We start from the raw sequence: 13,966 nt of genomic DNA, 5'->3' as shown, positions 1-13,966 counted from the left end.
GCGGCGTCAAAACTGGTGCGCGGTCACCGACATCGACTCCCCCCCCCCCGGGGGGAGTGTGAAGTCCCCTCAGCGACGATGCCATTTGTCACATTTAAATGACAATTATTAACAAAACGATTTTGTAAAGCGAATTAATTAGGGAGAACCAGCCAGTTGACAATCGCGATCAGCCTCATAAATATGATTACTATCTTGTTTCCTCCGATTCTCAATACTTTGTTGTGGCTTTTACCGGTGGAGGGTTTTACTATTGATGGTAAATGAATTGGTTGTGGGAATTGAATGGAAGGGGGGGAAAAGGGGCGTCCTTGAAGGTGAGATGAACTGTGGATTGGTAAAGAGTGGCTAACGACCTGTCCCCATCAGATTTTAAGGTCCGCACATGCACTCATTGTGTTAACCCTCGCTAATCGTAATTTCATTTTATTTTGGGTCCAATAGAAAGAAAAATAAGGAACACTGCCCTTTGTCGTGGAGCGGTAGTTAATTGAGTTGAAGTCATTATGATGAAATAAATTATGCGTACGAAGAATTATGTCCTGAATAAAAGATATATACTATAAATTATCTTAAATCACAATACTTGCAGGTGAAAAAGTTTTGTTACTCAGATTTATGCCGCTTAATGCCAGATTTAAAGGAATCAATTACCGTCAAATTCAAAAATAATTCTTGTTAAAAAAAATATTTATACATTTGGTTGTGATAATGTTAAAAATTCCATTCATGTAAGTGCTTTGTTTGACTACACCAAAATATGGACTATATATTTATCAACACATGTAATATAAAATGGGGCAACAGGGCCATGTTACTCGGAAGTTTATGGAAGTGGAACGGGAGGACATGTAATTAGAGGATGGTGGGACCCGCCAGCCGCAGAGAATCCACCGACAAGCGTGAACGGGTAAGAACCAAGGAAGAGGAGGGAGTGGGTATAGAAATGAGGAAGAAAGCGCAAAGCTCCATTTTCCTGCGGATCGGATTCTTCCTGTGCCAGCATTCCTAAAATCAGCTTTCATATTTACACATTATTCTTCCTTTTTTCTTTCTTTGTGGTACGTACATTATAAGGTTTGTTTTGAACAGCTTATAAGTAGTTTTTTAATTAGGATTTTCACTACTATCCCAAACAGACCTATAGTTGATTGTCCTGACCATGCTTATTCTGTGGTTAATAAATAGCTTTGTTGCCATCCTTGCAGCACAATTCCATCATCCAAACATAAATGTCAAATATCACGCAAAATCATAGCTTGCAGATTTGCACCCTAATAACTATGTTATTTAGCCATCTTTCTCTTTTTAGTTCGTTCCTAAATAGCGATTCTACTCTGACTTTTCGCCCTTTAGAAGTACAAGCACGAAGGCCAAATATGAGGCGTTAATTGACTTGACGATGAGACACTGTTTAGTTTATTCCTAGATACTACACAAACTCGATCTTAAATATATTTGTTTGAAAAAATTAATATATGCTTACCATCACATTAATTATATTAAAGTAAGTCACAATCTTGAATATATAATACGGATGCTCATGAGAAAGGAATCCAGAGTGCGTCAAGAGGCGAGAAATTGACGCATGCACCCAGAGTGGAGACTGGAGACTGATTAGCGTTAGTGTCAGTGATCTGACATTGCATGATAAAAAAATTCAAATCAAAGCGGTTGAATTTCGGAGGTGATAATCAGATTCATGAATGACAAGAACATGGATCTGAATATTATAACTCACATGAAAGCTTTGATGCACAGAAATTAAAGATAAGAAAATGAAACTCATACCTTAAATGGGAAAATCAAACTAGCCTGCACTTTCTTTCTCTGCGCTTAAAAATTAATTAGCGTCAGATCACAGATATTGCGGATATATAGTATAGGGGCGGAAGAAAACGGGGCACCTTCCAAACCCATGCCCATCTTCACTGTCTTCACATTTCCCTCACCAATGGTTGAGACTGATCGGACGGACAACAATATATTTAATTGGATAATGTTGATTATCAACGAAGATATTTTCCTATGGGCGAAGAACATAGGAGGCGAATCTTCTTAAGCAGCTGGTTGGAGCCTAAATTTTTTTTTTTTTTAAATAGTCTGTTTTAATTACCACACACATGTATATGTAGGAAGCACTGTTTATCTGTTTATTATTTATTTCTGGTTAAAAATAAATATCAAGAGACAACTAATACAGGACAGCATTACGCGATGCTCTCATGTAATAAGAAATAGATTGTGTTGAAATTGATTCGAATTTTTCAACGCTGAAAAAGGAGGAAGAGGCAGGGAAGTAGTGTGAAGAGTCTGAGCGTGAAACTGAATTACATCATTTATACATTGGAAGAGCTAATTCAATATAGGAACTGAAGTTTTGGAATTCACAATTAAGAACCATATATTATTAAGCTTGCATGTTGTGGCGCTTGCATGAACTCCTCACTTGCCTCCTCCAATCTTTAACGACTCTCCGGTCATTCTTGCATCTGTGATTTGGAGCATATCCACTTCTTCTCCCATGTGTAGAAGTTTAAGTTTGAGACCAAACAATTTGTTATGCGTCCCAGATGATGATGGAAATTGGATGTGAACTAGCTAATTCACGCTACCCCGGATATGCCGCCTATATACGTACTTCTCCACATGAGGATCGATAAAAGGCCAAGCAATGGTTAATCTGGATCTGATTCTTGTTTTTACACAAATTCAGTCCACAAAAGCGTATTTAATTGCTCTCTTACCATGAAATATACTTGTAATCAAATTTATAATTGAATTGAATGTAAGCCTTGATTGCACTCTTTCCATAAATAAATACTTCTGCGGCATGATTGCTCTCTTTATATTCCACAGCTCAGAGCATATCTGAACTTGGTCACCGTGGCCCGGCCTTGCAATGGGGATCCTGAAACTGACTGATAAAAGGGATCTGAAAACATACAGAGAAACCCAGAAACGTTCGCGGTCCCCGTAATGAGATAAGGTATACGGAGAGACAAAAAACATGACTTTTTTTTTTTGTGGGGCATCAATTATAGAGGGCAATGCTACTGGCCGGGGAAATTGGGCGCGGAACATTAAAGTGGGTATACATTATGTGCGGAAATTCATTATGGTTATAAATTTGGTGATAGAGTAGTAGTTTCACCGTTCTTGTGTGTGGGCGCACGTTGATAAATTATTGATGAACGGAGAATTCCAGAACTGGAGTGGTAAACCGCAAGGTGCTGCCTCATTCTCACCGCTGAACCACAGTAACCGCGCCTATGGCCTTGTAATTTTGTGCACCAATCATTTTGCAATTTGTCGCTGTTTGCCCTATCCCAGCTTATTCTCTCTCTTTTTTTTTTTTTTTAATTCCTCTTGGTATCCAAAATCTTTAGTGAGTTAGATTCCGGGAAAATTTGTGGACTATAGGCTAAATGGTTATCAATTGGGCCAATATTTATTAGCTAGCTTCTTATCCTCCTCCGCTGGTAATCCGGTGATGCAGCCCACGGGCCACGTCGTGCGTTTCATTTACTCAATATAAACATGTCACTTTCACTGCATTATTGGCCCATTTTCTTTCATACCCGGTCCAATACTTCCCCTAGGCCCATCTTTGCATTATTGATCCATAATGGGTAGGAAGGTGCAGCATGCTAATAACCATCACCGTGCATGATTTTATAATTTGTTTTAATTACATCGCACTATTGATTGGACGTTATGGAGTAGCTAGCTGCTACAATTTTTCTTTTTTCTTTTTTAATACAGGCTAGCTGCTTCAATGAAATGGGAGGAAAGAGCGGCGGTGACACCGAACACGTTCCAAAAGGGTTATTGCCACCCAAATTAAAAGCTCCGTCTACTGGTATGAAATCCAATTTGAGGAAGGCCACTTCTGGTGACCTATATATAACTCTATACTATCTTATTTCTTAATATAAAAGTTAGTTTAATTTTTTAATTTAGTCTTAAATGTAATATTATAATCTTCTTTGTCTGTCATATTTATCTTTTTTTTAAGTAGTTTTTATACTAGTTACACCTATTAAAAATTTTATCAACTGGTAGTTATATAGTTAATACACATGATTAATAAGAATATTTTAATAAAAACAACACCTCTTATAAATAACTATCTTAACAAATGTTTTAATCTACTCAAATTAATAAATTGGCTTTTATATTAAAGACAAGAGGTGGTATGATATAAAAAAGCCACGTCTTCATAAAAACCCTTCGCTTGTTGCCACAATAAATAATGGATAAACTATCATGAGAGCCAGCAGCTCAGTAAAATGTGAGATGAAAAGCGGGCTCAACCTCAGGCGGCAAACCAAGTTGAGACTTGAGAGATGATAATGGCAGTTGGGCTGTCGCAGCCGACATCATTAGTCGGGGTCACGTGCATGACTCTCTCTCTGTTTTTGGTTTGAAAAATGAAGCAGAAGCTGCAACCAGTGGTAACTCGTCATGGCTTTCTGGAGCAAGCAGGGCTCCACTGCTGGTGCCATCTGGGCCTGCTCCGACCAAATTACAAAGTTGTGCCCATTTTCACCTAATAATCACATATGTTATACTTGACCAATTTTGTTAATATTCGTGAATTAATAGTTGTTTTAGTTTTATACTTGGGATTGGATGGAGCAATTAAATTTTACTGTGATTTAAAACATTTATTATTCCTTAATTATAACCCATAATCTTAGAGTATTTCAGGTTTTTAAAGAATAACGGACCTCAGAATAATTAAGCTGGGTGGTGAAACCGGCTTCTTTAACAGCATCCGAAGCTCTTGACATAAAATGCTCTCTGAAAGAAATTAATGATGTCATTATAAGTAATCTGATGAGCTGTTAATTATTTTTCAGATAAAATTAATGAATGAAGTGCTTGTTCTTAATAATGCGGACATGATCAGACATAATTAGGAGTATTTTATTTTCGTCGTGCGTGAAGGAAGAAATCGAATGATGGGCAACTGGCTAACCAAGTGTGCATGAACGGTGATGAGGTCCCAAATGGATGCACTTTATTAATATTAGTGACCATCATTGGACGTGCCACCGCCATCCACCACACAAGAGATAACTAGAAAAGGCCGTCACGCAATGAAGAGTGGGCACATAGAGCTAGCATAATTAATTAGTAAGACTTAATGGGGTAGTCACGCATGTTTGAGTGTGACATGCATGCATGGCATGAGCCGCTTATTTAATGGGAAAAACAGATATGATAATAAAAGGTCTAATTAATTAATTAATGCGGAGGTCATCCAGGGCCCTGCCTTCCACGCATCGAGCCTTCTGTTGAAGTAAGATGTAGTCCCTGTACCTCACGCTCTTGAATAGTGGCTTTTCCTTCTTCAGTAACTGTGGCACGGGCCCCATTTCTTTGTCCAGCGGTGGTCCATTTGCCACTGCAAGGCTAACCCTGGTCACTCTCGTGTTCACCATTGCGCGATGCCAGATGCTCTTGTACCTTCCGTTGCTCACCAGCTAAAATCCACAGGTTAAATGCCAGCACCTCAGTAAAACTCAATCATAAAATTATATATTACCACTATTCTATCTCTACAACTCCAAATTACAATGTCATTCTTCAATCAAATCACTACACGCTTTTACTTTGTTAGATATTATAATCAACTTCTATTTTCGGGGCCGAGCCTAAATCTTTATTTTCATCATCCGGTATTACGATCGAGGTCCCAATGAAAAAATATAATCACCAAAAAATCTTACTAATAATAAGTGAACAACTTGAATTTTGTTATCATCACCTGCACCAGACCTTCTCAATCACTTATTATGACACCTTTTTAATTATCACATTCATTCTTAATGATTATATAGTAATTCTCCGCATCTTAAAATATGCACGACTCAAGTGAACTTTTTACATGGCTCATTTGAGCAGACTTTACTCTAAATATCACCATCCATGGCATATGCCTGCAGGACCATATTTGTAGGATAAAGATTTGTCAGCACGGAGGGGACCAAAATTATAGTGAAAAGGTGCGCAAGAATTTATAAAGTGAAAGCGACCTCAAGTTGATCTCCCGGGATGGCAAGCAGGCAGTTGGGGAGAGGATTCACGTTCACCCATTTGCCGTCGTGCTTCACCTGAAGGCCGCCGATGCCGTTTTGCGTAAGGATGGTGAAGAAGCCGTTATCAGTGTGAGGAGGCAGCCCCAGAGCGAGGTCCGGCCGAGGACACGGAGGGTATAGATTTGCTTGAAACTTTTGAAACCCGGAACGATCAAAACCCGAGAAATCCGAAATGGCGTTGGGTTCTAACCCTAAACTCTCGGATATTCCCTGAAGCAACACTTTCACAACACGTCTGATTTGTCTGCTATACTCGAATCCAAGCTCCCTTCAAGAAAACAAAAGGTGCGGGGTGGACAATGATAAGAGACACGAGATAGGAAAAAAAAAATATCACGAGGGTCAAGGGTATTACGTCTCGTTTGTCGGATTATATTATTCCAACTATACCTGAAACCCGTGGGTTTGTGAGGGAAGTTAAATTCGGGAAACGTTGTTATCCTAAGATAATCTCTCCAGTAATGAACCGTCTCGGCTTGAGAGTGGGAGCTGGTGCCATATCTGATAGGTGCGAACAGGCCTTGGTCCAAAAACTCGTTCTTTTGCTCAACAGGCAAGTTGTGAAACTCCAGAGACTTGTTCATGACATCTTGCAGGAGGCTCTCGGAAATCCCATGATTTATGATCTGAAAGTAGAAAACATATACACATAAATGCACGTGCAATGTAATTAGGTCTATACGTACGTAGGATATATGATCAAGAAAGAGGGTGATTGAAATTGATGCGCGTAAGTACCATGAAGAAGTTCCATTCGGCGGCGGCTTCGGCAAGTTGTTGGAGGGCGTGAGCATGGAGTTGAGGGTCGGGTGAGGCGAGAAGGGACAAGTCAATGACGGGTATGGAAGCGGCAAGGCCGTCGTCAGCAACTTGGTCTCGACGATCGGCGAGGGTGTGGAAGTCGGAAGGGATGGAAGCGAGGCCGTGGGATTCAGCCAAGTCTTTGATGCTGGAGATTTTGGAAGGAAGAGGCTTAGTGCTAGAAGCGGCTGTTGGAGCCATTGAAGGAAACAAGGAAGGAGATGAGTTTGAAGAGCTTGCAGATCATGAATGCAAATCAAGGGTATAAATAGATGCAGCATGCAGAGCAAAACACTTTTTGCAGGCAACAAAATCATGTTTAAGCTTTTAAACAATCTTATTACCACCCCCGGTCCTATGTCCTATTTATATATAAGACCTCGTTTATAAATTACAAATAAGGTCTTATAATTAGGACGGAAGGCAGTATTATATTTCATAATATTTACTATCAAAATTGAAACATCTGCATGCATGCAGTGACAAATCTAGCCTCAGCGAGGAAAAAAGAAAGAATGCATGAAAATGGAGGGGGCCAAAATTAATTTTATCATATCAATTTTTACAACGTAAAACAAACGAAACTTAATTATAAGAAAACTTTGAACATAAATCGGGTAAAAGCAGTAGTATGGATCCAGTCAGATTGGCAAAAATATGCAATCCACTTTTAAGGTGGGGTTTTTCACCCCGCATCCCCGCCGGTAGCCATTTTTGTTATACAAGTTTTTGCCAAAGAGGTGGAGGCATTTAGTTTTTTTTTTTTTTTTTTACTCAAGTCATATTGAAAGTGTTAAAAAGAAAACAATGTTATCCTATTCTAACGGTAGCAAAACAAATTTGTTACATCAAGCCTTGTGATACGTATGACTTTGAGTGGGTGTGATCATGTTTTCTTCTTTTTCATTTTGTCGCACAAATTTTTGTTAAGAGGCGTAATAGGAAATCAGAAGTTTTCTTGGTTCACTGTTTCTTCTAAAACTACTACAAAAAGAGCGATGTGTCCAAATTTAACAGCAAGCTGGACATAAACATGCGATTTAAAATAATCATGCTATGAAATTTTGTTTTTTGCTTTTAGACCTGACCTTTTTTGCTCATTCCTTATCCCTCAATTGTGCATGCTTACTGCCATGGAATCTAAAACGTATGAGAATTGAGAGAGAGGCAGAGTTGCTTACCATCTGTACCTCATCCTCTTCAGTGTTTGCTCACCGTATGCATGCTCTGTGGTCTCTGTCATTTACTTCGCTTTGTGTCTTCGCCAATCTTTCATGTGATTTTTCTGCTGCCGTTAAATTTGAGCAATATTAGTTATCTTTTAAGCATTTTGAGGACGACATTTTGCGCAAACTTTCCAGGGCAAAAGTAGCAGTAAAAAAAAGAAAGAAATCACGGTCATAACCATGGGGAATCATGCAGGGCAAAAGTGGAAAATGCCTGTTTGGACTGCTGTTTGAGTGGGGCATGATGACTCATTTCGAAAACTCACAGCGACGTTGGCTCCACATGTATATTAAGTCTGAGTAAGGTTATTTTTAAAACTTTGATATTAAATTTTGAGCGATTAAATAATTTATACATTTGTCATGTAGTGACAGTAAATATGATTTTAAATAAATATTTTTCTTCTATATGTAAATGCAACTTGATTTTTATTTCAAAAAAAATGAAAATAGGGAAGAAAGACGAAAACTGGAGGAGACGGCAGGGAGGGGCAGCAACACGTGATTGTGAAAAAAGGGCGGGGTGGGACGAAACGCTGTCGCTACGCGCACAGACTGCACGTACGACGGGCTACGCGCAGTTTGGGGACCGCAGCTCCACCAGCTCTAAAACGAGAGCGGTGTTATCACTTCCGCCAATTTCAATTTGCTTTTTTGCTTATCAATTATTGAGCAGATATTGATAGTGTGATGTAATAATAAATAATAATGTTTAGGAGATGAAAAATATAATTTAAAAGTGAATAAATGTGACAATAAAAGTATTAATAAATATATATTTTTGATAATCAAATGAATATATTTTTATATATGGCATGAACAACCAAGACAGTCAATGTGTAAATAATTACCACCTCCGGTCCTATTTATAACATATTATTTATAGAATATGAACGATCGGATGTAATATTTTTTACTTCTGTGCACGTCCTCCGTGTTTTTTTGATAACCAGACAACTTTATTTATTTCGGGCTAGTCGTCCTGCATAGGAATGGGCCAAAATAAACAAGAATTTGTTTGATTTTAAAATTCACTGTCCTCATTTATACTCAGATATCAACAACAACTTATTTTATAAACAATAACCCGTCTTATTTCCATATAAATGTTTTATAATTCCTTATTCCATACATATTAAAATTAAAATGATAAACAGATTTAAGGGACTCCACTATAAAGTCCAAAAAAAAAACCGAGCTAAGTCGGCCCATAGTCCCTCAACAAACAACGTAGAGGTGAAAGGTATAAATGCGGTAGCCTCTACAGTAACTTTGCACGAGACGTGCAGGTTGCAACAGAACAAGGTTCTTTTGACGCCTTACAACACGACTGTCTTGGTTTAAAAAAAGAAGAAGAAAAAAAAAAAGGACTTCAGATATACGAGATAAGCAATAAAACAATGAGCAGTATGTAATTTAGTTGTTGCCTTGGAAATTACATATACACCACAATTGAATGATGAAATTACTGCCAGATTAATTTTCTGAAAATACCATTAATTCAAATTCAGATGGCGAGGGAGGGATATTCGGAGGATATATAAGGACAAAAGAATGCAGGGGAGCCACGGGGCAGTGGGCGATTGCTGGCACGATAACGACAAATATTAACACCTGATGAAATGAACACAGACGGAAATTCACACCTCTTTCGTCTCCGTCCTATTTCCACCCCCTTCTCAATCACTGCGTTTATATTATGAAAATATTAACTTTAATTATTAAGATGTTGACGTAACGATAAATAAAAGAGAAGAGGATTGTTGAGGGGGACACATGGAGTTGTTGCTGTAGGTGGGGTTCACTCATCCTATCTCCGCACGGCACATCCACCGTCCCACGTCCATTCATGTCTCTGACCTCTCATTGCCTGGTCCGGCCTCCTCCTCCACTCAATTCACCACGTATCACGTGATATCTCCCTTCTGCTTATTATCATTACTCCCTCGCAAGATAATTCCTCCGGTTATCATTTTTCTTTGATACCCTCCTCCAACTATCATTCTTCCTCTACCGCTCAATTCCCATCACCATCTACACTCCTCTTATTTAAACCCCTCATAATAATCACAAATCAGTATTTAAATCCTGATAACTTATATATATATATAGTCAAAACATAAGGCCAGGCTCCGCCGCTCCCAATTATAGAGCATAAAGAGAAAGTTCTCATTAGTTTTATTTACAAGTCACTTCATTAAAATCTTAGTATAAATATACTATCTTACTCCCTATTTATTATTATGTAGATTGTAAAATTTTAAAAAAATGTAAATATTAAGATAGGATCAATAAGATTTCAAGTTGATATTTATTCTGATAAAACACGTTGAAAGCAACACGGGACAATGGAGTATCTATCAATACTTGATATCTTCCACACTTCGTTGGGTTTTTCTTTGTTTTTGGTGTTTTTGGGGGGGGGGGGGACCAGTTGAATGACGACGCTGCCACATATCCAGTCTCCCAGTCCAGAAAATGGGCTACCAAGAGTACCATGGGTTGACATGGGCTCCAAATAGGAAAGTCCAAGGAAGCAGAGAGTGCGCCGTGAGGAGTTGCGCTGTTACCTTCACGCAGCCCAGGAGCTAAACTCTTCGGCAAACAAAATTCCACCAGGCACAGGGCAATTGCAATTTCTATTCTACTCCACGTTTCCGCTAGTTCAACCAACTGAAGTTGGGTCCGGAGAAAGCGTTAATTCCTCACAAGATGAAGAATCGAGTTTCAAATTCTTGATAGAAGAAACGTTTATATTTAGTTTTTAATAGTAGCTCGAAAAAGATTGCTTCTGTTAAAAAGAAAAAGATACATGTGTTTAGGGGGGAAAAAAATTTTCCCCACCGGCTCTTGTCAAACTCATCAATTTGTGTAAGAAACATTCGTGTCGCTCGAGGATCTGATCCAAATTTTGAAATGCCATTCCAATTATAGGCCATAAGCATAGAGATCACGAGAGAGTAAACACTTGCACCACCCGAAATATTTCTTCGAAGGTGATAGTGGCTCAATTGGCAATTGCACGAACAGCCGCGGGTTTCCCCACGGGCAGAAGTTTCAAGATGAAGCCGTCAGCGGATCCGTAAACAACAAATATTTTAAACCCATTCGAAAAGGAAGGGAGAGATCACTAATGCACTGCAAGATCAACCCCATCGTGCGGGCTCTGAAGATTAGCTGAGGGAGAATGAACTTTGTAGACACTCACGCCCTAACCATGACATTTAAGGACCTCGAATTTTTGAAATATCATTAGAAGATCTTGATCTATTACTGAAATTGAAAACAACATAATTGATAAAAAATGCCCCTCTTATTAAATCAACAAAATAGTCATACGAATCACTCCATAACTGCCAGCATTCTCACTAGAGAGCTTGAAATTAAAGTGAGTTTCCACGAGGGCTGTTACGAATCTATTATTAGCTTTCTGCACAATGCTCTGGTGGTGGCTTTTCAATAGATTACTGGAGTCTTCTTTTCGACGAACTCCCCTGGCAGGCACCACCCCCCTATGAAGATACTCTTCTCTCTCACATCTTGCCAATTTACTTCAATGTCCTTCTTCCTCCTACGAGCCTCAAAAATTACAATTTCGGTACAAACTCAAGCATGTTACCATTTCCGTGGGTTCCTTTTCTGCTATGTCTGTCTTCTGCTTCCACATTGCATGGCGGTTCAACCTGTTACCTTTAGTTTTAGTACGTTGTCTCCCGGTTAGAGATGGACTCTTTAAAAATCCTTGAAAAAGATTTCATTTCCTCCTTTGCACAGGTTATATATGCATCCAATTTTATCTTTTTTTTGGGGTCTTCAGTTGAAATTACTACACTAGTTTACGTACATGCGCGTGCATTTTGGGGGCAAAAAAACGGAGCGAAACTTTTTAGATATGTGATGAATGGGTAAGAACCAAGGAAGAGGAGGGAGTGGGTTTAGTATGGAAATGAGGAAGAAAGCGCATAACTCCATTTTCCTGCGGATCGGATTCTTCCTGTGCCAGCATTCCTAAAATCAGCTTTCATATTTACACATTATTATTTCTTTTTTCTTTCTTTGTGGTGCGTACGTTGTAGTTGATTATCCTGACCATGCTTATCCTGCAGTTAATAAATAGCTTTGTTGTCTTCCTTGTAGCACAATTCCATCATCCAAACATAAATGTCAGATATCAAGCAAAATCATAGTTTGTACATTTGCATCCTAATAACTGTGTTATTTAGCCATCTTTCTCTTTTTAGTTCGTTCCTAAATAGCGATTCTACTCTGACTTTTCGCCCTTTAGAAGTACAAGCACGAAGGCCAAATATGAGGCGTTAATTGACTTGACGATGAGACACTGTTTAGTTTATTCCTAGATACTACACAAACTCGATCTTAAATATATTTGTTTGAAAAAATTAATATATGCTTACCATCACATTAATTAGATTAAAGTAAGTCACAATCTTGAATATATAATACGGATGCTCATGAGAAAGGAATCCAGAGTGCGTCAAGAGGCGAGAAATTGACATGTACATGCAACGCATGCACACATAGTGGAGGCTGATTAGCGTTGGTGTCAGTGATCTGACATTGCATGAGAAAAAAAATTCAAGTCAAAGCGGTTGAATTTCGGAGGTGATAATTAAATTCGTGAATGAGAAGAACATGGATCTGATGAACATTATAACTCACATGAAAGCTTTGATGCACAGAAATTAAAGATAAGAAAATGAAGCTCATACCTTAAATGGGAAAATCCAACTAGCCTGCACTTTCTTTCTCTGTGATTAAAAATTAATTAATGTCAGATCACAGATATTGCCGATATATGGTATAGGGGCGGAAGCACCTTCCAAACCCATACCCATCTTCACTGTCTTGCCTTCACATTTCCCTCGCCAATGGTTGAGACTGGTTGGACGGATAACAATATAACGGCCGTTTAATTCTATTAGATTTTTTTTTGGGGGGGGGGGGGGGGCTCAATTTTCAATATATTGAGGGCAAAATTGCGCCAACAAATAACTTCCGGTGCTGGATGTACCTCCAAAAACAGTTCAGGTGCTAGTCCTTTTTTGAAAAAATAGCCTGTTTTAATTACCATACTCATATATATGTAGGAAGCATTTTTTTTATGTGTTTAATATTTATTTCTGGTTAAAAATAAATATCAAGAGACAACCAACAGAGGACAGTACTACGCGATGCTCCTCATGTAATAAAACATAAATTGATGTGAATCTTTCAGCTCTGAAAAAGGGGGAAGAGGCAGGGAAGTAGTGTGAAGAGTTTGGGCGTGAAACTAATTAAATCATTTATATATTGGAAGAGCTAATTCAATATAGGAACTGAAGTTTTGGAATTCATAACCAAGAACCATATATTAAGCCTGCATGTTGTGGCGCTTGCATGAACTCATCGCATGCCTCTTCCAATCATTTGGCATGGAACATTAAAGTGGGTATACATTATTTGCGGAAATTCGCTATGGTTATCAACTTGGTGACAGAGTAGCAGTTTCACCGTTTTTGTGCGCGCGCTGATAAATTGTTGATGAACGGAGAATTCCAGAAATGGAGTGGTAAACCGCGAGGTGCTGCGTCATTTCCACGGTAACAGTGCTTATTGTCTTGTAATTTTGTGCACCAATCATTTTGCATTTTGCATTTTGCATTTTGCCGCTGTTTGCCCTCTCCGAGCTTACTCTTTTTTTTTTTTTTTAAATTCCTCGTGGTATAGAAAATCTTATGCGAGTTAGACCCCAGCAAAATTTGTGAACTATAGGCTAAATAGTTATCAATTGGGCCAATATTCATTAGCCAGCTTCTTACCCTCCACCTCTGG

General features: G+C 38.6%; 1 protein-coding gene across 1 annotated transcript; it reads right to left on the bottom strand.

Annotated features, from left to right (window-relative positions):
* Nucleotides 1-4,929: 4,929 nt before the first annotated feature.
* Nucleotides 4,930-7,120, bottom strand: LOC114746724 (flavanone 3-dioxygenase 2). The gene is made up of 4 exons (XM_028935003.1): nt 6,846-7,120; nt 6,498-6,733; nt 6,045-6,375; nt 4,930-5,492 (listed from the first exon to the last, which is right to left on the bottom strand). The coding sequence occupies exons 1-4, from the start codon at nt 7,107-7,109 to the stop codon at nt 5,250-5,252; spliced, it is 1,074 nt and encodes a 357-aa protein (XP_028790836.1). The 5' UTR covers nt 7,110-7,120; the 3' UTR covers nt 4,930-5,249.
* Between the last annotated feature and the right edge of the window lie 6,846 nt (nt 7,121-13,966).

This window comes from Neltuma alba, unplaced genomic scaffold (assembly GCF_004799145.2).
Source record: "Neltuma alba isolate B1F8T4 unplaced genomic scaffold, ASM479914v2 tig00005084_pilon, whole genome shotgun sequence".
NCBI lineage: Eukaryota > Viridiplantae > Streptophyta > Magnoliopsida > Fabales > Fabaceae > Neltuma > Neltuma alba.
The sequence above is the reverse complement of the archived record's forward strand: the minus strand, read 5'-3'. Positions and strand labels throughout refer to the sequence as shown.

What these genes read in the sequence shown, in the direction of transcription:
- LOC114746724 (XM_028935003.1), bottom strand. Translation starts at nt 7,109, where the DNA reads ATGGCTCCAACAGCCGCTTCTAGCACTAAGCCTCTTCCTTCCAAAATC. An exon ending in CCGAATGGAACTTCTTCATG is followed by an intron (nt 6,734 to 6,845) that starts GTACTTACGCGC and finishes TTCTACTTTCAG; the next exon opens with ATCATAAATCATGGGATTTC. An exon ending in TCCCGGGAGATCAACTTGAG is followed by an intron (nt 5,493 to 6,044) that starts GTCGCTTTCACT and finishes TGTGGATTTTAG; the next exon opens with CTGGTGAGCAACGGAAGGTA.